Raw genomic sequence first — 27,059 nt, 5'->3', positions numbered from 1 at the left:
ATTCTGTAATGTTCCTTTATGTTTCTCTTGAAACGTTAGCCATTCCCGGCTCCGGGTGCTTAAGGCCCATACATTTCCAAAGGGATATAGCTCTCCCTTTTCTTCACAATCAATTAAGCCACTACAGGTTAACAACCTTAAACAACACCAACACACACATCCGTTTCCTTTCAAACAGAGATTTCGTCTTGCCACAATGTACTTCCGATTCCGACCACGCTTTTTGTTTTAAACAGGCAGAATCTTAAATCACACTCGGAGCTAAAAACAAGAGGACAATCTTTATGTTCTTTTGATAAAACAAGATCCGTTTGTTGTTGCTGTTGATTCCCCACGGGGGGGGAGATTGCGCTGTTGAGACTTATCCATGTAATCCATCAATGTATCCCCCCTGGATTACTAAGAGTCATTTACATTGAGCCTGGTCAAAGATTAGCGTAATCTTAACCAGTACTGCTCATCCGCAGTTGATGAAATAGCTTCGGGGGTTTGTGATTCATCACTAGAAAGTACGAAGTCGCTTGTGATACTTTGGTTCGGATCTCGTTAACACACGCTTACCAATGTTTTTTTCATCGCTGACGGGGGAACGATATCAAATAACACAGGAATTGAATTTAGAAATCCTATTCTGGGATTTATCAAGAATTTAGGAAAAGGTTAGCTTTATCAAATGAGTAGGGAGGACTCATTGCTTAAAATCTACAAAATTTATTAAGTAAGAAACACGATAAATGTTGTGTAATTAAACAAGCTTGAACTATAGATCTGCATTTAAAGACTGCCTGCAGGGCATTATCTAGTGTTAATGACCGGGCCGTTATTCTATACTTTTTTTCTTTTTTTCCTCAATGCAAAAATATGGCCCGATTAAATAATAAAGTTCAAATTGATTATCATTTGATGTTCGGTACAAACACCCAGACAGGTACAATGTAAACAAATATAACAAGGCAGTGGTTGAAGTCAAAGAAGATATGCACAAGACTAGGGCTGGATTTCACAAAGGGCTACGATTGATCTTAACTGCGAATCACTCTTAATGGCCAAGCAACATGTAATGTCACAATACAAATTAATATGGTAATACTGACAAATCATCTTTAAGATGAATCTTAGTGCTTTGTGAAATCGAACCCTGTGGTCTGAATGGATGTTAATTTTGCATCGGGATACAGAATATAGTTTGTTTTTACCCTGACAACGCTGTGTATTAAGAGCTGTGCAAACCATCAGTCGACAAAATGGTTCTTATGCGAACTTAGCCTAACCTACAGCTGAAGCCATAACCACTAACAGGTTTTGAACTTTGCTCTTTAAAGCCATTATACACTTTCGGAACAGTTAAAAAAAAAGTTCACAGATTTACAAACAATTTACAGGGTTTACAAAAGGTAATGGTGAAAGACTTCTCTTGAAATATTATTCAATGAATTGCTTTACTTTTTGAGAAAACATTAAAACAATATCAATTCTCGATAGCGAGAATTACGGATTTATTTTAAACACATGTCATGACACGGTGAAACGTGCAGAAACAAGAGTGGGTTTTCCTGTTATTTTCTCCCGACTCCGATGACTGATTGAGCCTAAATTTTCACATGTTTGTTATTTTATATATAAGTTGTGATACACGAAGTGTGGGACTTGGAGAATACTGTTTACCGAAAGTGTATAATGGCTTTATGGGGCACAGCAATTTTCCTCTGTTAAGGGGCACTTCTACGAGGAAAATGTCAATTTGTATTGGAACTTTGCAAAGGGCACCTCAGCAATGTGCCAGTGGTTGTTTGGAGGCCGGCTGTCGATTTTACCAACTCTTCCTAACTTAGGATTAATCTTAGGACTTAGGAAGAGTTAAGTTCCGTATCCTTAGACGTTAGGACTCATTGAACCCATCTTAAGTTAGTCGGCTGCTGCACTAATTCAGAATCGGCTTAATTTGTAAATATTTCAATTGTTTATGTTATTATCCCCACCCCCAGTTAACCCATGAGCGGGAGGAGGCAGAGAGAAAAGAACTACAGAAGATGCTGATGGGAGATGGTGGAAGTACCAGCAGAGGAGGAGACGGTAAAGAAGGCGGGTCCAAGAATGGAACCAACACTCCGACTCCAGGGGCGGGGCCATCCTCCAAGGATGACGATCTTAACTCGGTGCACAGCTTCGGATCATCATTTGTAAGTTGAAAGTTTTGATGATTGAATGATTGATGGATGAATTGATTGATTGATTGATTGATGTACACCAGTTTCATAAAAGCGCTCCAGAGTCGCGCCGAAACAAATTCTGAATTTAGTACATGAAAAGTTTGACGTCTGAAACAGTTAGGAGCGACTGGATGCGCTAAAAGTCGAAAGATCGACTGTTGCAGTCCTTTGGAACAACTCTGGAGCGCCTTGATTTCAGACCTTGATCCTGTCAAGAGTCGAACCTATTACTATGTAAATGTTATGTTAAGTTCGCCTGTCTAAAAACTTTAAATTTATTTGGGTTGACCTAGAGTCACTCTTTATCTATTTAGACATTAGGATCTGTTGCACACGTTGCCAGTAAAAATCTTCAAAAACTACTTTCTAGCACGGTTGCTCATGACGCCTCCAGAATTGGATGGTTGCTTAAAAGATCTACCGTTTAAACCACCAAGCTATATACCCCCTAAAGGTAAACCCCCCAAAAATGCTACCAACTTAAGATATTCCATGTTGAAATGGGATCGACAGGCTACAAATACAAAGCTCTACTGATCTACTGACCTATTTTCACTTAAAGCTACAATCTCGACTCGCTTGGGCCAAGTGACAATAAACACCTTCCCTCAACAATAAACATACCTTCCCCCAATCCCCCGCTCAATGCTTTTATCCCTACTAGCTGGACCATAGACGACGCAGTGAGAGCCAATATTGAACGGGGGCCAGGGGGCGAAGGCCCAGCGAGATATGGCCAGAATTGTAGCTGCGAGAGACTTTGGGGCTGGAAAGCCGAGCTAAGCGTTTAATCTCACAGACTTTTTATGGGGATTTTGCGTTAATTCAGGATTTTAGCGTTTTCAGTTCCTGGAGATTGGGTTACAGTGGCTTTCAATTTCTTCAGGATCTGTGCCCTGGGTGGATTAAGAGAATAGGGGAAACATAATGGAATTACATAATTTAGTAAATAGCTAACTAAGAATTTTTAATATAAAAGCTGTTGTGAAATATAATGGCATTCCTGTTTGCGACTTTCCATATAGGCCACCTTCCAGTGGCCCTCTTCACATTGTATCTTCTTTCTTTTTGCCTCTTTCCATTGGCCCCTTTCCTTAGGCGTCTTTCCTTTAGCCCCTTTTTGTAGGCCTTTTTGTGTAGGCCCCTTTTTGTAGGCACATTTTTGTATCTTCTTTTTATTTGGCCCCTTTCCCTAGGCCTCTTTCCTTTAGCCCCTTCTTGTAGGCCTTTTTGTGTAGGCCCCTTTTTGTAGGCACATTTTTGTATCTTCTTTTTATTTGGCCCCTTTCCCTAGGCCTCTTTCCTTTAGCCCCTTCTTGTAGGCCTTTTTGTGTAGGCACCTTTCTGTAGGCACATTTTTCTTTTAGCTCCTTTAGTAAGCCCCTTTCCTTGGGCGTCTTTCCTTTAGCCCCTTTTTGTAGGCCTTTTTGTGTAGGCCCCTTTCTGTAGGAACATTTTGTTATCTTCTTTCCTTAGGCCCCGTTTCTGTAGGCCCTCTATTTATTTGCAACCGAATAGAGTCTTACCACTCTGGTTAACAGTTTCCCTTAGGGGGGCCCTCAAAGCATTGCAACCCAACACATAGCAGGGCTGTATGCTTCGTTTTTGAATGAGCAAGGGCACCATGGCATTTTCGTTTGGTAAAGGGCACCCTATGATGAAATTGCAAATTTGTACTGGAGCATTTTAAGGGCACCTAGGCAATGACCAGGGGACACGGAGGCAATTGCCTTTGTTGCCTCCGTGAAGTATCAGGCCTGACATAGTCAGAATCATCAGTAGTAAAGAATCATCTTCGATTAAATCCAGACTTAAATCGTTATTTTACAAATATTTGTCGAAGAGTGGGTGGTGGATTGGGTCTTCAAAAATAAACGATGTGATTGAAAAGTGATATTTTCTACCCACGGTTTATTTTGTATCATTCTGTGAGACTGGATAGCCTTTTAGAATACATCTTGAGTGTGGGCGTTGGCTTAAGAGTTTTAACCAGTAGGGAGAAGAAACATTTAAATGTGTTGTTCATATGGTAGAGCTGACAAAATATTGACAGACAGTGTTCATATTTTCCATAATATACATGGAATAACAAACCTGTGAAAGTTTATAAAACTAATTTCCTGTTTGGAGTTTATCGCTTATTGAGCGTTTTATTTCCTGTTTCTTTTTGAATCGATGTCATGCAAAATGTGTAATAAGTTTTTACACTGCCAGCAACAGTTTTGTTATCAAAAAACAATTCTGTAATGTTCTTTAAGACTGAATAACCCATACCATTCATCTGGAGTGTGGGCATCAGCTTATGATGGCACCTGTTAAAAAATTGATGCATAACATAGAGAGTTCTAACCACCATGGAGTAGATACATTTTAAAAAGATGAAAATAAACTCCATAGTCTAAATCGGCTTTTGTTACTTCTAATTTCTCGTTAAAGAGTGGGCGTCGCCTGAAGATATACCGCACCTTTCGAGGAGACGATGGGACGGAGTTCGTAAGGGTAGAGACGGTTAGAAGACCGGAGGTCATCGACACGTACGTCCGCATCAGACAGTCTAAGGATGAGTCTTATATGTAAGATATTTATAAGAATTTGTACATTTTTGTGTGCAGACAATTATTTTAAGAAGAAAGATTTAAAGACTTAACAATTTTCGGTACGTTTTGCAACATAAAACACAATGTCCACAGATCTACATCAAACTTACATGGTTTTAAGATAATGATGGTAGAAAGCTTCCCTTGACATATTACTTGCTGAGGTACTGCAATGTTATGAAAATACGTTTTAAATGCTAAATTAATTTTTGTCTTTTGTTTTTGTCTCTCAAAAACTTCCACACCTGAGTAGGTGATATTTTAAACAGCTACCTGAGCGGAATGTTTTCAACAGAAATGGTATTTTTACTTGTTTATAATGCACTTGTTCACCATTTTAATGTAATTTTGATATGTGTACACTTCTGAACTTTTCGTACATATCGAGTAAAAAATCAGGCCCCTACCTAAAGGTTTTTTGAAAAACTAAAAACACTTCTGCCGTTGAGAGCGGGCGTCAAAGGACAATGCCGCTGACGTCATTTGTGGGAGTTTGCTTTGTTATACATCCACGCTGCAACAAAGCGGCTTTATCTACTTATGACGTTTTGAGAGTGATTACGTAACGGGGCTTTTCGCAAATCTCGCAGAAAAGCTCTGGACAAGGGCATACAAAATGATTGTTTTTTTACACGATTGAAACCTATTTATAATCATATGACTCGATTTCCTTATTCATTGAAAACATTTTAAGTGGAATTCAGCAAAGTTCACGACTTGACATTTTCGTTCAAGCAGGTCTTTAAGGGAAGCTTTCTACCATCCCATCATTATCTGCAAACCGTTTAGGTTTAATAGTACCCAGACCTTTTAAGCTACAGGTACGCATGGTGGAAATTACTAATTGAGTAAGGTATGTGGTGACACCATGTAAAAATCTCTTTTGTGAGTTGTGATGGTTCGGAGAAGAGCCGGTTTCTGCTTGAGGTTTTGATCAGTGTGCCCTGACCATCTTCTGGAGAAAGATTGTTGATTCAAAATATTTATAAAAAAAAGGAAGTGGTACGGTGTATATAGCAATTTTTTGTAAGATGACATACAAAGATCATTGAACATACAGCATTAAGTGTCTTTACTACACATAATGAATTTGAAGGTAAGTGAAGAAGAGGTTACCACTTCATTTTAAACCCTCCTATTCTTGGTAACATTTTCTGGGGAGGTGACCAACCGTTTTAAATCTTTCAACTGCATGTGTTGTGTGCGGTTGCACAACCATATACAGAACCAGCTGTGTGAATGTGTGTTGTTTGTACATGTAGATGCATTCAACAGATGATATCGTTTTGCAGGCCGGAAGGGTGCATGTATCATTCAAACCCGCAGTAGAGTGTCATGGCCGAGTGGTTAAGAGCTTCAAATTCAAGTTCTGGTGCTGATTCACCGGAGTGTGGGTTCGAATCCTGGTCATGACACTTGTGTCCTTGAGCAAGATACTTTACTATAATTGCTTCTCTTCACCCAGGGGTATAAATGGGTACCTGTGAGGGTAGAGGTTGATATTGTGTATGAAAAAGCCACAAGCGCCTTACAGGCAGCTCAGGGCTGTATACTCCAAAGGGAGCTGAGAAACATTACAGGGATGTTATTGGCACCATGACCAGGGCACTAATGTAAAGAGCATTGATACGGTTATGGTGAAATGCGCTATATAAGAATTTGTTATTATTATATTGAATGGTCATATAGTAGGAGGGTTGACTGTGTGCTGTGTAGATGCATTCACTGCATGATATAGGCCCTGATGCGGGCTGTCAAAGTGCATGTATCATTGAATGGTTGACAGTACATACATGTAGGTAGGAGGGTAAGGTGTGCACTGTGTAGTAAACATTCAGCACATGATATCATATTGAAGGCTGGCATGGCTTCTCTACCACACAAAACAAAAGACAGTAGGAAGGTTATTTCTGTGCTTTAATGAAAAATATGATGCCTCAAAATTAAACTCAAACCCACATTATCCCTTCTCTCCAGTCGTCAGTTCGCCCTGCACGATGAGAAACATCGAGAGGAGATGAAGAAAGAACGACGTAGGATCCAGGAGCAGCTGCGCCGCATCAAACGCAACCAGGAGAAACAAGAACAAGAGAAGCTTCATCCTAAACCTCCCAAAGTCTTCAAGAAGAAGAAGGAGAAGAAGATTGATCTCAAGGTCCTCAAGGTAAGAAATGTAAGAGCCAATCAATCTTGAAAAATTCCCTTTCTTCCGTCGTTTTCACCAAACTCTTTCTAATATAGGATTAATCTTAGGATTTAGGACGAATTAAGTTCCGTATTCATAGACGTTATTAAGACACATTGAACCCATCCTAAGTAAAGTGAGGACGAGTTACTTAACCTAACTTACGATTATTCTTAGCGTTTTGTGGAATCGGCTGCAGGACCAAAAAGTCTGTAAGCACAAAGACTTGCTAAGCACAGAATAGTATCGCTCAACAGGAACAGGTTACCTGCCCAAAAAAGTTTGCATTGTTTTTTTTGCTTGGGAAAAGAAATTTGGCTTTATGAAATTGGCCCCGTGTCAGTGTTCTGACAAGTAGGCCCAATTTAATAGAGCTGCTTAAGCAGAAAGTATTGGGTGAACATACCAACTAGACAGAAGGACTAAAGCAGTTGAACATTTTTCAAAAACCAAAGGTATACATGTACTTTGTTTGTCTTTAAGGCCTATACTCATGGGAGATCCTTGAGATTAGCGTGTACTTGTTTTGACGCACCCTGTAATTCCTATCTTTCCTCCAAGATGAAATGCGGAGCATGTGGTCTCATCGGTCACATGCGCACCAACAAAGAGTGTCCCAACTACGCCAAACTGAAGGAGAACCTACCTTCGGTTGCCGTGGCGATGACCGAGGAGCAGGAAGAACAGGAAGAGAGGAAACTTGATGACGATGAGCTGGTCAAGACGGAGGGTACAAAGGTCATCCTGGCCAAGAGTGTTCTTGACCAGTAAGTATTGACTTTAAAGAATTAAGACAGAGGGTACAAAGGTCATTCTGGCCAAGAGCGTTATTGACCAGAAAGTGGTGATTTGAAGGAAATAAGACGTAGGGGACAAAGGTCATCCTGGCCAAGAGTGTTCTTGACCAGTAAGTTTTGACTTTAAAGAATAAAGAGAGAGGGTACAAAGGTCATTCTGGCAAGAGCGTCATTGACCAGTAAGTAATGATTCGAAGGAATCCTTGTTCTCTCCTTGTTACCCCCCCCCTTCCCTGACCTAATATCAAGAAGCTGATGAGCATAAAATCTTTCTTATTAAAGAAATATGGCAGACACTTTGTGTCAAGGCTGATCGATCTCAGCTTTTGGGCCCAGTTTCATAGAGCTGCTTAAAGCCATTGGACACTTTCGGTAAACAGTATTGTCCAAGGCTCACACTTCGTGTATCACAATTTATATATAAAATAACAAACCTGTGAAAATGTAGGCTCAATCGTTCATCGGAGTCGGGAGAAAATAATGGGAAACCCACCCATGTTTTTCCACATGTTTCGCCATGTCATGGCATGTGTTTAAAATAAATCCGTAATTCTCGATATCGAGAATTGATATTGTTTTAATGTTCTCTCAAAAAGTAAAGCATTTCATGGAACAATATTTCAAGAGAAGTCTTTCACCATTACCTTCTGTAAACCCTGTAAGTTGTTTGTAAATTGTGAACTGTTCTGAAAGTGTCCAATGGCTTTAAGCACAAGAAGTAGCTAAGCAATACAAAATTATGCTTACCAGAATAAGGTTACCAGTAATGTCATTTACTACAATTGTCACTGTTATCCTGCTCAAGTCTGCCTCCCAGAAAATTGTCAATCAATATTTTTTGCTTAAAGCAGCTCCATGACATTGGGCCTTGATGTTGTCGGCAGCAGAGTGTGGGTTTGAATCCCGGTCATGACACTTGTGCTCTTAACCATATTGCTTTGTAAGGAAGGAAGTTTGGAAGGAATTGCCTTTTGCTCTACTAGCCATGGTCCTAGTGGATGATACTCTTGTCCACATCCTTATGGACTGTGAAACGGGGTAACCCTGTTTCAACCCAAGGAGCAGTTCAAGTCCCGCTCTAGTCACATTTTCTTGCACTCTCTGACATCATAATCATTTCCTTTATAGCGTGTCATGGCCAAGCGGTTAACAGCACCGGATTCAAGCTCTGGTGTTTGATCAGCAGAGTGTGGGTTCGAATCCCGGTCGTGACACTTGCTACGTAAAATTGGGGAGGTAGTGCTTTTAGCTCTATCAGCAAGGCTTCGGACCGATGATACCCAAGCCTACATCGGTATGGACTGTAAAAGGGGGTAACCCTGTTTCAGCCCTAGGAGTAGGTGGCAAAGGCCTCTGGAATAAAATAATTTTAGCCCACACCTTGAAGTGGCCTTCTGGCCTTGTGTGTCTGGCGACTTGCATAAAATAAAATAAAAATAGAAAAAAAACCCCATCTCTTTAACTTCAATCATTATCTTACTTCCTGTCTTCAAAACTCTGATGTCAAAAACGTCTTCCTTAAACAATTGTCATTTCCTCTCTCAGCGCCGAGCACATCAAGAGGAAGTCTCTTGTTCTCCGGTTCCCGAAAGAGAACCTTCCTGCTAAGAAGAAGAGACGGACGGAATCCTCCCAGCCTCTGGATTACCTCAAGGTAGATCAATCTTTCATTTTGCTCCGGGGATTATTCAAAATTTATTCCAACACCACATTCTTCAAGATAGTAGGTCTGTAGTCCAATTTTTTATATACACATGAAAGTTTTTTTCATAAAAAAAAAAACGGAAGCACTTTTCAGTGGGATGTGCGCTGACTGAAACCTGAAATCAAATTTTAACTGGTTGAAATCGTGAACAGAAACTATAAAACACAATCTTTGAAACATAAAAAAACCCACAGTTTTTGTATTTGTTTTTGCACCAATGTGTGATAAGCACTGTGTAGACCTTCATCATGGTGTGGCCATCTTGATTTTACTCCATTCCAACTTATTGTAACCAAACCGAGGCTGGACGAAATAATAGTCTGGTGCCATGTTTGCGCATTGAGTGTTAGCATTCATTACTGTTATGGAAACAGGGAACATGACCAAGATGGTGACAGCGTGATAGAGGTCTATACTCAGTGCTTTCCTATGTCCTCTGAAATAAAACCAGTCGCACCATTATGGTGTTCTGGCTGGTAACATGTTTTTGCTAAGCAAAAGCTTTTGTGTTAAGCAAGTTTTGGGGTTCCGGTATTCATGTTTGTGTGATCTTGATATTTCGTTACTTTCCATTTGACAGCGTCCTAACCAGTCTAATAATAGACGTCGTACTGATCCAGTTGTCACCCTGAGTATTATGCTGGAAACAGTGCTGAATGAGTTGAGAGATATTCCATATGTAAGTCAACCTTCCACTTTCTATTTCATTCAACCCCTTAAGTTCCCTGGAGTGATTTACTGGGATTCTCCTCATTCTAACCAGACCCATATTGTGGTAACTCAGCGCTTAAAGGGAAGGTACACGTTTGGTAATTACTCAAAACAATTATTCATTTAAAAACTGACTTGGTAACGAGCATTGGGGAGCTGTTGATTGTATAAAACATTGTGAGAATCGGCTCCCTCTGAAGGTAGAAGTCTTTTATTCCTATCTGAAAGCACACAAATTTGTCCAACAAGGGTGTTTTTTCTTTCATCATTTTCTCCCAACTTCGATGACCAATTGAGCTCAAATATTCACAGGCTTGTTATTTTATGCTTATGATGGGATACACCAAGTGAGAACACTGGTCTTTGACAATCACCAAACGTGTACCTTCCCTTTAAAAAAGTAACGTAAGCTGTGAGGAAGGAGGCTGCTCACTAAGCCAAGCCTTGTGGGGAACTAGACTGGGCCCCTGTCTGTACCCCCAAGGATAAAGACAGGTACCTGCTACTCAAATCCAGTGATTCCATTGGATACAATGACATCTATGGATAAAACGTGCAGTGACATGAGCTTTCCATATAGATGCCCAAACAGTACACTGCTATCATGTCTGCCATAGAATTTGACTGCGTATCTCTATGTGAAATGAATGTAGGTCAAAGGTGAATGTACACGCGGGCTGGAGGCCGGTCTCTGGCATTATTCAAGAGCCTCGAAGTGTGACGTCAGATGTTCAGGCTAGTGGGGAACAGTTCTAGACAAAATACAAAAAACAAAAAGCAAAGACGACAAAACAAAACAAAAATCAGACGGAAGAGAATGCAAAATGTAACGGTATGAGCTTACTATGCGGATAATGACCAAGAAATAATGACATCATTAGGACCAGCTAGAACCATAACAAAAAAGCAGCTAAAAATTAACAGTGGAGTCAGGGGAGTAAGCTAAAGTACACACACTTCAGTATTATGATCGACAGTTTAAAAACCACCGATCTCAACGTTATTTCCAGTTGACGATCGCTGTGTCGAAAAAACCGCTCAAAAGGTGCTTGAGTTTGTCCAATTCAAGATCTGCAAAGATTTATTCAATAGATGGAAAGTTGCATCGGGGATAAAGAATATTTATGAATTTTGGTTTTACCCATTTTCACTGATGTGTATACTTAGTACTTTCCCAAGCTCTGAAAAAAAAAAAGGAATCACAGGCATGGTGCTCAGGTGGGCCAACTAGACCCCTGAGATTGCCCTGTAGCTAGAGGCAGTTCGAATCCTATGATTTTGCAGCGGGTACCGCAACGGTTTATTCAATGCGTATAGTTGTTCATTTGGTTTCATTGTAACAAAATGTGTACCGATGATTGTGGCTATGCACTACAGTATTTCAGTTCTCCCAAACAGTTCAATCCTTAGAAATGTCAAGTCACCTATTCCATAAAGACCCAGAGGAGGGGGGGGGGGGTGGGGTGAGAATGTTATTCTTATTCTAGTCACATGAATGAGTCTGTGGGTGTTGAGAGGAGCGCAGGAAGCCCTCCTTGTCAAGCCATTGTTTGTCTTGGAGTTAGGTGTGAAACAAGTCTCTCTCTAGGCATGCAACGGACAGAGTTTGTTTACCCATCTTAGGATCATCTCTCTTAAAGGCAGTGGACACTATTGGTAATTACTCAAAATAATTATTAGCATAAAACCTTACTTGGTAACGATAATGGGGAGAGGTTGATAGTATAAACCATTGTGAGAAACGGCTCCCTCTGAAGTGGAGTAGTTTTCGAGAAAGAAGTAATTTTCCACGAATTGATTTTGAGCCCTCAAGTTTAGAATTTGAGGTCTCGAAGTCAAGCATCTGAAAGCACACAAGGGTGTTTTTTCTTTCAAAGTTATCTCGCAACTCCGATGACCAATCGAGCTCAAATTTTCACAGGTTTGTTATTTTATGCATATGTTGAGATACACCTAGTGAGAAGACTGGTCTTTGACAATTACCAATAGTGTTCATATGTTCAGTGTCTTTAAAGTCTTGTAGTTGGAAATTGAGAATATAGCTTATTAATATTGGTTGTTTACCCATACACCGATGTGTGTTAGGACTGTATACTTAGTACTTTCCCGAGTCCTGTGAAAAAATATCACAGGCATGTTACTCGGGTGGGATTCGAACTCACGACCCTTGCAATTCTAGAGCAGTGTTTTACCAACTAGACTACCGAGGTTGCCCGGTAGCTAAAGGCAGTTTGAATCCTATATTCGAATATAGCTGTTGGAAATGAAATGTCTGGTGTGTTGGGTTAAAGGTTGTTTCATCAGTTGGTCTTTTCAATGTAACTGATAAAATTTAAAAAAAGATACAATAAAAGTCACCTGCGAAAGGATCAGTTAAATGCGCCGTATTTTGGACTTGGTGAGGGCGCTCTCTTGGTATTTAACACTACCAGGGGTATACGCGATTTGTCCTGCACTGTTTAATAGGCTTGTAACATCTCCTTTGGTGACATGATGTCTGTGGTGGTAAAGTGTTCAAGTCTTTAATAACTGTTTCGGGTATTCGAATATACCCCGGAAGTGATACAACTATGTTTGAAAGCGCCCTCGTGCGGTCAAACATTATGGCGCATACTTGCTACTTGTTAAGAAACCAGAAATAGAACCAGTAACAGTATTTTGGTCAAGAGTATAAAATCCGTCCACGTTCAGCGAGGTGACAGCAGGTTCCAGTTACATCTCTGGCTGTTTTTAGGGCAGTATTCAAATAAACACCACAGTGCCCCAAAGCTATGAAAACACTCCTACATGTACATGAGAGAGTATGTATTTTGAACCATGTTCCGGCGGTCCAACGAACCAGTCCATTAACATGATGAGTGTTACTAGTGTTCAGACTTACCAGTCCATTAACATGATGAGTGTTACTAGTGTTCAGACTTACCAGTCCATTAACATGATGAGTGTTACTAGTGTTCAGACTTACCAGTCCATTAACATGATGAGTGTTACTAGTGTTCAGACTTACCAGTCCAATAACATGATGAGTGTTACTAGTGTTCAGACTTACCAGTCCATTAACATGATGAGTGTTACTAGTGTTCAGACTTACCAGTCCATTAACATGATGAGTGTTACTAGTGTTCAGACTTACCAGTCCATTAACATGATGAGTGTTACTAGTGTTCAGACTTACCGGTCCAATAACATGATGAGTGTTACTAGTGTTCAGACTTACCAGTCCATTAACATGATGAGTGCTACTAGTGTTCAGACTTACCAGTCCATTAACATGATGAGTGTTACTAGTGTTCAGACTTACCAGTCCAATAACATGATGAGTGTTACTAGTGTTCAGACTTACCAGTCCATTAACATGATGAGTTTTACTAGTGTTCAGACTTACCAGTCCATTAACATGATGAGTGTTACTAGTGTTCAGACTTACCAGTCCATTAACATGATGAGTGTTATTAGTGTTCAGACTTTGGAGACCCTCTCTAAGCGAAAAAGGATTCGGCAAACTTGAGCCCAACATTGGGTCCAGAGATAAGTTAACGAAACATTAGGCCTACTGAATTGGTTTTTGCTAACAAAACAGTTGCTGGCAGTGTAAGCACTTTATGTAATCAACCATATACATCAACTGACAAACCTGTAGAAGTTTGAGATCGATCGGCCTTCTGGGTCACGAGAGAATAGTGAAAACCGATTACACATTTTGCATTGCATCGTACCAAAACAAAAATGAATAAAACGCTCACTGAGCGATAAACTCCAAACGCGAAGTTAGACTATTTATTTCTCATCAGATTATGACATTTCAGACAGATATATTTCAAGGGATGTTTTCAATTTTCATCATCATTAGACCGTGTAATCTATGATCTTCACGATTTTTGTTTCCTTTAAGTAATATCTAGGCTGTCTGTGTCCCTTGGGGAAGGTCTCAAAAGTCTGGATGCTAGTAACATTTATGTTATTTGACTTATTGCTGGACCCCATGTTCGGCTCAGTTTGCCTTTTCATTTGTTGAAATAGAGAACAGTCGTTGTTTCTGTTTGACTGCAAATTTAGACTTCTCTTGGATGAGTTTTTAGCTGTGAAGCTCTTTGGGACACACATTTACACTATGTTCATTGCCCCACAGCCTCAGTTCTTTAATTATTCATTTCCGTCTCCATGATTACATTATTTAGTCTAGGTTCAGGATGTCACATTAACATCCGGGAGCAAGCTTCGTTTGACTCCTTTGCAGTCTGTTTACACAATACTACGCCTTTATCAAAACAACCAGAGACGTACTTGATACTATTTCAGTAATTCGCTGACTCCTGTTTGGATTTGGCTTACACCTCTGTCTGTGATAACTGTCAGCAATTTTGATTTGTACTTGTAGCTATTTCTCTGAAGGAACATCATTCAAGTTTAACTTAAGTCTGAAAGTTTACCAAGGGAGTAAAAGGGTAGCGACGAGCTCTTACACGGCCGTTTAAAGCCGGCAGGGTCAAATTGCCACGCGATAAAAGCCCGAGGCGAAGGCGAGGGCCTTTATCGCACGGCAACAACCCTGCAAGGTTTTAAACGGACGTGTAAGAACGAGTCACTACTCCCACAACAGTTAACAAAGGTTTCAGTGCCATACATTTCCATTGGTGATACTCGTACAGCTCCCTCGCTGAAAGCTCGGAACTTAGGGGGTTATTTTTTATTCATCGATGACACTTCAACCACAATGCGACAGCTGATTTGGGTTGTTTCATCCTAAATTAACGACAACGTGTTTCCATGCTAAAAACTGTGCATGGTTTTTCCTAATTTTCTCCTGACACCCACAACGGATTAAGCCATACTTACTTTGCACATGTTTGTTAGCATGTGTATGTTTTTAACACAAAACATGAACACTGCTGCAACTATTTTGGCAGCCCTACCAATGGCATGATATTCTTCCTGCTTTCATCTGATTCAAATTTATGTGAAAAATTAGTCAAACTGTTTTTAAAGGGAAGGTACACGTTTGGTAATTGTCAAATACCAGTGTTCTCACTGGGTGTATCCCATCATAACCATAAAATAACAAGGCTTTGAAAATTTAGGCTCAATCGGTCATCGAAGTGGCGAGAAAATGATGAAAGAAAAAACACCCTTGCTGGACGAATTTGTGTGCTTTCAGATAGGAATAAAAGACTTCTACCTAGAAGTCTTTTATTATTTTAGTGAGAAATAACCTCTTCCTCAAAAACTACATTACTTCAGAGGGAGTCGTTTCCCACGATGTTTTATACTATCAACAGCTCTCCAATGCTCGTTACCAAGTCAGTTTTTAAGTTAATATTGGTTTTGAGTAATTACCAAACGTGTGCCTTCCCTTTAAGAAGCTTGAACAGTCTATGAAAACCTATAGTACAGTTCATCCATGTCTCTATAAAATTCTTCAAATTTTTCCAAATATCCTGCCTCAAAATAACTCTTGGCACCTACAGCAATTGCTGTGGTGCCCTGTGCTTTTGCTGTGATGCCCTTTGCAGAAGTGACCCAAGAGGAAAATTGCTGTACCCCTTAAAGAGCAAGTTCAAAGCATGAGATGTCATGCACACAATCCTTAAATAGTACCTTAAATAATTGAGTACATCTTTATATGCAAGAGTCAAGTCTGTTATTGTTTATTATAAATCAGTTTGACATCACAAACATTTCCCCAGAGAGGATGTGCGTCTCTAAAAGTGCAAGCTTTAAACGACAACCACCTGGGATTGCAATGGGAGGGAAATGTCAGCTTTCCTGGTAGCCAAGCGAATGGGAAATTGTCTCCAGGGAAAACCTTGGTTGAGAGTTTCCATTGGTTGTCTGAACGAGGCCTTAAAGCAGAACGGGAAACCACTGTCCCCGCTGGGGGGGAACATGGTGTCGGGTGTGAACCTAGTGTTTCAGGCTGATCATGTTTTTCTTTAGGGAGGGTCGGGGGGGGGGGGGGGGGGTCTCTGATCTGACCACATTCTGAAAAGACTAAACCACAGACACCTTTAGTCTCACTGGGTGGAACTTAAAGAAACTGTGTGGTATTTCGGGCCAATGCACAGACCTTTTTCTTTACAAAGAAATAAATGTTACCCTGCTGAGCTTATTTTTGTAAGAAAAGGGAAAATAGAGTAACATCGGTTGACCCCACAAATAACATCCGTAAGGTCTGTGTACAAACTGCCTTCCAATCCAATGGGGAAAAATTGACAAAGATGAACTTTCAATGTCTAAGGTTTAGGTGCTCAGTAAATGCCATGTTACACTTACCACAATTTGTCAGCATCATAAATAAATAATGAATAAATAATAGTAGGTATTTGTAACAAGCTAAATCAATCTTTACAAATGTTCAAGGCGCAGCAGAGACAGTGTAAATACAACATACATCATGTTCATTTTCCCAGACCAATTCAATCTTCAGATTCTGGGAAAATAGCACATTATTTTTTACATGATGGAATAAATGTACTTTACTGATCAGTAAAGCTACGGAAATTGAAAGCATTTCATCATGAAGAACCACCCCCTCAGGAGCAGGTATCAGCCAGGGTAACCTGACCCAGGGGATGAAGTGTACTTCAGATTTCTAGCCTTCTGTTAAAGGCACTCAACACTATTAGTAATTACTAAAAATAACTATTTGCATAAAACCTTACTTGGTAACGAGTAATCGGGAGAGGTTGATGGCATAAAACATTGTGAGAAACAGCTCCCTCTGAAGTGGAGTAGTTTTCGAGAGAGAAGTAATTTTCCACGAATTTGATTTTGAGACCTCAGATTTAGAATTTGAGGTCTCGAAATCAAGCATCAGAAAGCACACAGCTTCGTATGACAAGGGTGTGTTTTTCTTTCAGTATTATCTTGCACTTTCAACAACCAATTGCGCTCAAAGTTTCACAGGTTTGTTATTTTATGCATATGTTGAGATACACCAAGTGAGGGTACTGGTCTTTGACAATAACCAACAGTGTCCAGTGTCTTTAAAGGAACTCGACACTATTGGTAATTACTCAACATAATTGTTAGAAACTTACTGGGCAACAAGCAATGGAGAGCTGTTGATAGTATACAACATTGTGAGAAGCGCCTGCCTCTGAAGTAACATAGTTTTTGGGAAAGTTATCTTCACTCATACACTTCAGTTAAAGCCTTTTATTTTGCATCTGAAAGCACACAAAGTAATGCAACAAGGGTGTTTTTTCTTTCATTATTCTCTTGAAAATTAGATGACCAATTGAACCCAAATTTTAATGGAGTTGTTATTCTATGCATTGCATATATTATGTTGGGATACTCCAAGTGAGAATACTGGTCTTTAACAATTAACAATGAGCCTTTACAAATTATGAACATGTAAAACTCAACATGGTTGGGACCAACTACATGATTTTTGGTTTTACACATTTAGCACTTAAAGGAACACATTGCCTTCGATCGGACGAGTTGGTCATAACTGAGCGATTGTAACCGTTTTTTTAAATAAAATGCATATGGTTGGAAAGATGTTTTAAAAGTAGAATACAATTATCCACACAAGTTTGCCTCGAAATTGCGTGGTTTTCCTTTTACTGCGCGAACTAACACGGTCGGCCATTTATGGGAGTCAAAAATTTGACTCCCATAAATGGCCGACCGTGTTAGTCGACGAGGTAAAAGGAAAACTGTGCAATTTCTAGGCATGTTTGTGTGGATCATTGTATTCTACTTTTACAACATCTTTCTACCCATATGCATTTTATAAAAAAAACAGTTACAAACGCTTGTCAAAGACCAACTGGTCTGATCCAAGGCAATGTGTTCCTTTAATATTCAGTATTTTCCAGAGTGCTGTGTAACAAAAATTACAGGCATATAGCTCGGGTGGGATTTGAACCCGCAACCTTTGCAATTCTAGAGCAGTGTCATACCAACTAGACCACCAAGATTACCTGGTAGCTAGAGGCAGTTCAAGTCCTATATTTTAGCAGCGGTTTTTACAACGATTCAGGCAAAGAAATAACCCGTAGCACCCACAGCAGTTGCCAGGGTGTCGTGGCCGAGCGGATAAGAGCACTGAACTCAAGCTCTGGTGCTTCTGTTCAGCAGAGTGTGAGTTTGAATCCCGGTCGTGACACTTGTGTCCTTGAGCAAGACACTTGACTATAATTGCTTCTCTCCACCCAGGGGTAAATGGGTACCTGTGAGGGCACAGATGGTTCTTGTGATTGATTTAGCCGAGTAGCGCATACTAATGTTGCACAGGCTGTATACTCCCCACCAGGGAGCTTAGATGGTTTAAGGAGTGAATTAAGGCCCAGTGACCAGGGGTAATAATGTGAAGCGCTTTGGGACGCCCTACAGATGTGAAAAGCACTATATAAAAACAGGTTATTATTATTATTATTAATTGTTGTTCCCCTTCAAGAGCGATTTTTGTGTTAGAACTTAAACAATATTTACTGTTGCCTTACTTTACTTAGTTATGAAAGTAAGACATTTGCTGGCTCTGACCAACAAAACCATAACACTGACCTACAGATAAGTTCAGAATGATCAATCGTCAACTTCCAAGCAGCTTTAGAATTCCTTGATTTGTGAAGTCAAAGGAAATTGGACTCAAAACTATCGTCAGAGGAGGCAAGCTTTGTTGGCACTGTCCATTATATTTCTCTGGCGGGAGGTGTCGCTGAAATGTCTTGATTTGTCTCAGGATATTGGCGTCCAACGATACTTGACCGAGGGGCTGTAATCATTTCTGAAAGCTTGTCAAACTTTCATAAATAGAGGTTTTTAAAGACGGAAATGTTTTTTTCTGCGGTTTGTTAAAGTTCCTTGACTTGTATGTACTTTTGTGGGTTGTAGCTTTCTTGACTTTTCAGAGTCGCTGTACTGTAGCATCAAAGAGAATAAGAATTTCTTTGTTTAGTGGATTTGAAAAAATGCCTTTCGCAACAAAGATGAAACACTTTTATATCAGTTTGATTTTCGGTTGAATTAAGAAAAGTTGACTCGAGCCAGACTTGAACCAATTGAGCTATCTAGCCCTATGTTGGAGGCTCCCCATTAGTCGATATTTTAGTTCAGGGGTGTCAGTCAGAAGTAATTCAAACTGTAACTGCCTTGTTGTAGCCAGGGGTCTCACCTAAGTTTACAATACAACCTGGGAAGGGGGTAGGATCACCTGAAGGGTTGTATAGTGACTGTCGATTCTGATTATTTAATTTATGACAACCACAGTGTGATAAACTGTATCCAAAAGGTTCCTATCACACTTTGCGTATTGTGCTGTTATAACTCGGACATATTTTCGTAGAACTGTGCGTCAAGTTTGCTTGAAGATAATTTCGTTATACAATTTGTGCACCTTTGTCCTCATGGTCTGTGGGACACTGACGCACACTACATTATTCCATGTTCCACTTGTGCGTACGGGAAATTAAAAAATGTATTCATCTTTCACTAGGGAAACCGTCAACGCAAATATCCGACGTCGTATTCGCTCCCCTCTTACCTTTTGTGATGAGTGAGAACTGTGCAGAAAAAAACCTGCATGTTGTTCCTCAAAAAAGCACTTGAAAATGCCTTGTAAGAGATTTTGAATAAGGGAATCAATGTGTGGTGAAGAGGTTTTCAACTAGTGGTTTAATCCCAACGAGGCCTGGTTCTTGATAATTTTACCGAGACGAAGTCGAGGTAAATTATAAAAAACCAGGCCTCGTCGGATTTAAACCACTAGTTGAAAACCGATTCAACACACTTTGATTCCCATTCGTAAATACCTTTTCGGTCAAAAACATCATCACTTTTTGGTCAAAAAGTAAAATAAATGCAAAAATTATAATTGTTAAATGATTTCTTTCAACACAACACCCTTCCGGCTATGAAATGGTAAAGCCCTCCGTCGCCCTCGGGTAAACAACTCCTTATAAGGGAATGCTGTGCGTGTCGCGCGTATCGCGTGATGTGGCACAACTGTTTCAGCTGTTGCTCTCGGCCAATAGGAATGAAGAAACTGTCTTAAAAGAACAGGTGCAAGGTCGCGTGTCACGCCCATGAATTAACTCTTTTTACCGGTCATAAACAAAGGTTTATACACACCTACGTGACGCGCTCTCCACCAATAGGAATAGCGAAACTGTCTGAGGTATTTATGAATCTGTGATCATTGTTCTATGTTGAACAACATATCCAATGACAAAATTAAAAAGTAGTTAAAAATTAGTTCATCATGTATTTTGCAGGACAGAATAATGTGCACTTTGATACACTCCTCTAGGGACAATAATGGAATGTGATATAAAGCGATATGTCATCATGTCAGTTTGAAGGCTGTTGTCCAGTCTGTTCTGGGTTGGCCTGTTTTCTCCCTATGGCGATCTCCTCCACTTGGCCCTGTCCGTCGCGTCCCTTGCGTCAAGTAATATTGTGTATTAACAAGGGAGAAAATGTCCTGAATTTATTTGATTTGAGTGTAGACTAAACAGACATCCATAATTAAGACTAAGCCCCAAACTAGATCCCAAGTCTAGATTATGTCACATGGCCATGACTCATTCTGGGTGGAAAGGGGGGAAACACGTTACTCCTCTAGCCAACCGGAACCCCCCCCCCCCCACCCCACACCCCTTCACCATCAAGGGTGTTTTATAAATACCCATCCCCTAGTGGCCTGGGACGTCTAACCATCGTCGGTCGGCGGCCAGATTACTAGGTAGTCATCTCTCTCCGTCTTGCTCTCTCTCTCTCATCCTTTGGGTTGTAATTCCCCAAAGATCTCAGAGTTCCAGGCTCCAGTTAGCTTTTGGTGTTAACAAGACGTCAAAACGGCAGGCTGGACACATGGTAAATTGTAGTTTAAAGGGGGCTGCACGGTTAGATCAGGCAGGGTAGTATGGTTTGAATGAACTTGGTTGTTCTATCTTAAATCTATCAAGATTCATCAGCCTTTTTTTCTTCTTCTTTATTTTGATAGCCTCATTGGCAACCATGTTTGGCGTGAAGTTTAGCACATCCAATTCAACCAAGTAACTAGTTTGAGTTGCTTACTGATTGCTTTTGGGACCCAATCTAGCAGAGTCCCATAGCTAAGTAGAACATTTTAATATGTGGTCAGGATTTTATTGACTCACTGTGTTGTACTGAGATCTTGCTTGTAGTTTAAAGAGACAAACAAAAGTGTAATGTTTACTGCCATGCTTGCAGTTTTGCCAAAAGATTCATCTTTGGCATGGGTTGTTGTGGCCGAGTAGTTAAGAACGCTGGACAGATGAGTGTGGTTTCAGTCCCAGTTGTGTGCCACTTGTGTGCTCGAGGTAGAGTATCTTCATTGTGATACATTACTACTGTGTCCTTAGGATGGGACATTTAGCTGTAGGTTCAGTGTGCTAGGTTTAGGGTAGACTTGATGACAAGTCATTTGGTGCTGCCTATTTGTCTGTCGTTCATGCAACATTCACAGTGCGATTATACACATGAAACGGTCGTAGGTAGCACGTGGCACTCACACACACACATACTGGGTTCGTTGGTGTGTGTACCGTCCCCGTAACTGCACCGCGCTCCAACTGCACCGTGCTTAACAATTATCGTCTTGACTTCAAGACTAGGTTTAGCGGTGAATGTGACAGAACTGAGAACACTTATCATGGGAGAGTAGATGTTAACTCTGATATTTCTGGTTCGGATAGCAAGCACCCTTGTTTACAGGTTTCCTGAAGCTTGCGAGCTACAGTGATTATGTTCACTTAAGGCACTCTTGTAAATATAATTCTTTGTCCTTGTGCCCTCAACTTTGTTGTGATTTTATTGTTGTTGCTTTTCCACATCTCTTACAAACTGGAAACTTTTCCCATAATTTTTGTTTCTCCAGAAAAAAGAAGAAGTTATTACAGAGCAGATTTATTTATTTAATTATTTATCTGTCTTTTATTTTCCCCCCAATCAACAGGCCACGCCGTTCCATCATCCAGTAAGCACTCGTCATCTTGCCGACTATTACAAGATTGTACACAACGCAATGGACTTGCAGACAATGAGAGAGGTAAGTACTTAAAGGCAGTGGATGCTATTGGTAATTACTCAAATAACTATTAGCATAAAACTTTTTTTTGTATACGAGTAATGGGGAGAGGTTGATGGTATAAAACATCGTGAGAAACGGCTCCCTCTGAAGTAATGTAGTTTTCGAGAAAGAAGTAATTTTCCACAAATTTGATTTCGTGACCTCAGATTTAGAGTTTGAGGTCTCGAAATCAAGCATCTGAAAGCACACAACTTTGTGTGACAAGGGTGTTTATTTCTTCATTATTATCTCGCAACTTCGATGACCGATTGAGCTCAAATTTCCACAGGTTTGTTATTTTATCGATGTGTTGAGATACAGCAAGTGAAAAGACTGGTTTAGACAATTACCAAAGGTGTATAATGTCTTTAAGGCAAAATTTTATATGATTTTCCTCAAACTCTTGAACAGTAGCAAATTGCTGTGTTCAAGAAATGTATGCCTTGAAATTCTCTCTTAAAGGGGCACATCATTTTTCCTCTAGTAAAGGGCACTCCTATGGGGAAATTTAAATTTGTATAGGAACTTTGCAAAGGGCATGACAGCAAAAGCACAGGGCACCACGGCAATTACTGTGGTTGCTGTGGATTAATACCAGACCTAAATGTATTTGCCCATGGGCTTTATTTTTACAAAATACAAAAAGAATTCATCTTGATGTGCCTGGTTTCTGTTTGAAATACTGTCCTGTGTGGATTATTACTTATATTTGAAAATGTAGTCCGTATAATAAGAGATGTTAAATTTGCATCGGGGATAAAGAATATTAATTTTGGTTTTTTACCCATACACCGATGTGTGTTAGCACTGTATACTCAGTACTTTCCCGAGTCCTGTGAAAAAATACCACAGGCATGCTACTCGGGTCCGTATAACTTTGCCACTGTGATTGTGCATTAAGAACAAAGCAAACAAAGAGGACTGTTTCAATACTAACTAAAAGTGAAATTACTTCACAGTGTTTGCTTGATTTGATTGATTTATGTATACTTTATTATTTTAATTTATATGTGCAGTAATTTATATTAATGTGATTTCAGGATTGTGATTGATTTTTATATGGTTAGAATGGTTGCTTGTATTGATTTGTATTTGTGATTGTGTTGAATATATCCTTGATTGCTTTAACTTATATTACATGTACGTGCTTGATTTTATTGACTGATATGCTTGATTTATTGATTCCATTTAATATGCTTGGTCGTATTGATTGTACCGATCTATTTTCTTGATTGTAATGATCTATGTATCCTTGATTGCTTTGACTTTTATGCATGATTATATTGATGTATTGGATATATTGTTATTCTTGATTGTATTAATTGCATTGATGTTATTAATTGTATTGATGTCTACGTATGTTTAATAGTTTTGACAGGAAAACAATGGAAGGGGGGTGGGTTGAAGGAACTTGTGTTGCATGTAAAAGACAGTTTTTAGTTATTTTACGTCAACCCTATTCATAATTCATTCAATTCATTCAAAATTTGATTTATTTCTATACATGTAGGCCTACTTCATGAAAACAGTACAAACATCTTTTTAAAAGAATAACCATTAAACAAAGCTATTTAATGAGGCAGAGAAAAATAAATAGAGAAAAATAAATAATCATTGATGTCTACTCACAGTAGAAAATAGCAAGTTCAGTTTAGAAAGGCATAGATGTTAAGTCTCCGCTCGATTTCACAAAGCTCTAAGATTCATCTGAAGATGAGTTGCCAAGTGATTTGTATTGTGGCATCACACTTTGCTTAGCAGTTAAAGACACTGGACACTATTGGTAATTGTCAAAGACCAGTGTTCTCACTTAGTGTATCTCAACATATGCATAAAATAACAAACCTGTAAAAATTTGAGCTCAATCGGACATCGAACTTGCAAGATAATAACGAAAGAACAAAAACACCCTTGTCACATGAAGCTGTGTGCGTTTAGATTGTTGATTTCGAGACCTCAAGTTCTAAATTTGAGGTCTCAAAATCAAATCCGTGGAAAATTACTTCTTTCTCGAAAACTATGTTACTTCAGAGGGAGCCGTTTCACACAATGTTTTATACTATCAACAGCTCCCCATTACTCGTTACCAAATAAGGTTTTATGCTAATAATTATTTCGAGTAATTACCAATAGTGTCTACTGCCTTTAAGCTTGTTAGCTAAAGATAAATTTTAGCTCTTTGTTGAAATCAAGCCCATGTCAGCTCACCAAGAATCTAAACTAGTGTTGTCGTATTTTTTGTTCCCTGTGATAATAGAAATTGCGAGCTCGTAAGTATCAATCTCGCAACGAGTTCCTTGGAGACGTTCAGCAAATCGTTGATAACAGCACCCTGTATAATGGAGACACTAGCCCCATGACCATGGTAGGCAGGAACATGCTGGCACTCTGTAAGAAGAGAATGGAGGAGGTAAGTGTGCCTTCTCTCTCTCTCTCTCGTTTTGTTTTATTTTGTTGTGTCCGAGCGGATAAAAGCACCGAACTCAAGCTCTTGTGATTCTGTTGTGAGGCCGGCTTTGAGCATGTCAACACAGCCCCTTTCACTGTTTAATTGTAAAAACAAAAATATCCAATCTGTTTAAGAGATTATAGTCTCTATGAATGAATTGATGTTCATCCACTAAAACACCATGTTTTAGTCTGCAAACATTTCCAATCAAGCATTAATTACCGCTGTATTTAGACAATGACTCAGGAGACTTTGTCTTAGAATTCCTAGCTTGTAATTATCCGGTAATGCTAGCAAAACGTTGACTAAACTTCTTATCAGTAAGATCAGGGATGAGATTGTTCAGACATCAGGCATGGTGAAGAAAATGAGACAATGTTTTTTTCCACAAATAAAGAAATCCTGCTCATTGGTCTGTTTTTGTAGTGCTTTGGATACTGTTTCCAAAAGCTCCTTGGAATCTATAACCCCAGGGGTTACCAAAAGGTGGAAATGGCATCATTTCAACATTTTTCATTCATTTCATTCAATGGTTTATTAAAATTCTATTCAATTCGCTGCCAGCAGCAGAATTACATGAACAGTAACATAGTTAACAATTTGGAGGAAAACATAACATTACTATTTAAAATTGCCTAAATCTTACACAGAAAAACTGAGAGGGAGATGCACTGTACACTCCTATAGGGAGGAGAACAGTTACTTAAAATTAATTAATTAAACAAATGAGTAAAACATACCTTTGAATTTGTATCCAAGTTTCAGACTTTTTTGTTAGTAATGACTCTCACCCCTGTAAGATGTGTACGTTTTGTTTCCCAGTGATAGGCTGTTTTGAATAACACCGATGGTCAAACTTTTTAAGAGTAAAGTGAACTTTCAGGTGCAGTGCTAATTAAAAGTGGCCTTTTATGCTAATTGTCACATTCTGAACTTAGTCTTGAACCCTTGTTTCTGGAATTCCACGAAGGCCTTAAATCCATTCTCTCATGGGATAATAAAGGCTTGACATTTTATTCGTTATAATTCAATTTACTATGTGTTAATAGGCTAGCTCGATGGTCTAGTAGTAAGACACCTGCTCTCACAATGACAAGGTCATGGGTTCGATTCCTACCCGGGTGTAATGCCTGTGGATTTTGTTTTTCACAGAACTCGGGGGAAAGTACTGAGTTTACAGTGCTTAAAGGCAGTGGACACTCTTGGTAATTACTCAAAATAATTTTTAGCATAAAACCTCACATGGTAGCGAGTAATGGGGAGAGGTTGATAGTATAATACATTGTGCGAAACGACTTCCTCTGAAGTGACATAGTTTTCGAGAAAGAAGTACTTTTCCACAAATTTGAATTTGAGGTCTCGAAATCAAGCATCTGAAAGCACACAGCTTCGTGTGACAAGGGTGTTTTTCTTCTTTCATAGTTATCTCGCAACTCCAACGACCAATTGATCTCAAATTTTCACAGGTTTGTTATTTCATGCATTTGTTGAGATACACCCAGTGAGAAGACTGGTCTTTGACAATTACCAATAGTGTCCACTGCCTTTAATACACATTGGTGAAAGTGCAAAAACCAAATTATAAATATTCAATTAATTTAATTGATAACAAATACACCACATGGTTTGCCTAGTGTTTTTGGCATGGTTAGTTGATTTTTTCATTAATAGAATAAATTGTGCAGACCTCAAGCCGTTTGTGTAGTGTGCTGAACTGGAACTTAAAGAGTTGTCTTGTTTCACTTTTCTATTCGCAGAAAGATGACAAGTTTTCTCGCATAGAGAAAGCCATCAATCCACTGTTGGATGACGACGATCAAGTGGCCTTTTCGTTCATCCTTGATAACATTATCAGTGCCATGAGGGCTGTGCCTGATGTAAGTATTAAGTGTATTCCCAAACAGACAGACAGGTTGACTAACTAACTGACCAAGATCCTGATAATCAGTCTATGGGGTTTCATTCTCAAACAAACAAAAAAACAAAAAAACAAACAAACAGACAGACAGGTTGACTAACTGACAGACCAGACCCAGATTGCCAGAAAACATTGTTACCATACATGATGTAAGTATGAAGTGTATTCCAAAACAGACAGACAAGTAGACAGACATGCTTAGTAGAGCCACATTGACTGACTGACAGACCAAGACCAAGACAGACAGACAGACAGACAGACAGACAGACAGACAGACGTTCAGGGTACATAACTAACAGACCAGCCCCGGACTTTACAGAAAACATCTCTGCAATTTAGGCTGTTTCTTATGAGTAGATTTCAAACAGGTCGACTAACTGACAGACCAAGACAGTTTTGGGTATCCCTGTATTTGTTTGCTTGCATATACTGTCTTCCTTTCTG

The 27,059-nt window shown here is 39.5% G+C and overlaps 1 protein-coding gene across 2 annotated transcripts in view; it reads left to right on the top strand.

Annotated features, from left to right (window-relative positions):
* Positions 1 to 27,059, top strand: part of LOC117293346 (transcription initiation factor TFIID subunit 1-like) — a 62,037-nt gene that overhangs the window by 29,667 nt on the left and 5,311 nt on the right. The window contains exons 24-32 of one of the 2 annotated variants that reach the window (XM_033775632.1): positions 1,986 to 2,180; positions 4,647 to 4,783; positions 6,785 to 6,971; positions 7,554 to 7,759; positions 9,335 to 9,443; positions 10,075 to 10,173; positions 22,135 to 22,227; positions 24,506 to 24,658; positions 26,455 to 26,574. In XM_033775632.1, coding sequence (XP_033631523.1) covers positions 1,986 to 2,180; positions 4,647 to 4,783; positions 6,785 to 6,971; positions 7,554 to 7,759; positions 9,335 to 9,443; positions 10,075 to 10,173; positions 22,135 to 22,227; positions 24,506 to 24,658; positions 26,455 to 26,574 — 1,299 coding nt within the window. Of the gene's footprint in view, positions 1 to 1,985; positions 2,181 to 4,646; positions 4,784 to 6,784; positions 6,981 to 7,553; positions 7,760 to 9,334; positions 9,444 to 10,074; positions 10,174 to 22,134; positions 22,228 to 24,505; positions 24,659 to 26,454; positions 26,575 to 27,059 lie in introns of both variants that reach the window. The other variant, XM_033775631.1, reaches the window with a different exon arrangement.

This window comes from Asterias rubens, chromosome 8, assembly GCF_902459465.1.
Source record: "Asterias rubens chromosome 8, eAstRub1.3, whole genome shotgun sequence".
Classification (NCBI taxonomy): Eukaryota; Metazoa; Echinodermata; class Asteroidea; order Forcipulatida; family Asteriidae; genus Asterias; species Asterias rubens.
Note: the sequence above shows the minus strand (reverse complement) of the source record. Positions and strands in the feature narration are given on the sequence as shown.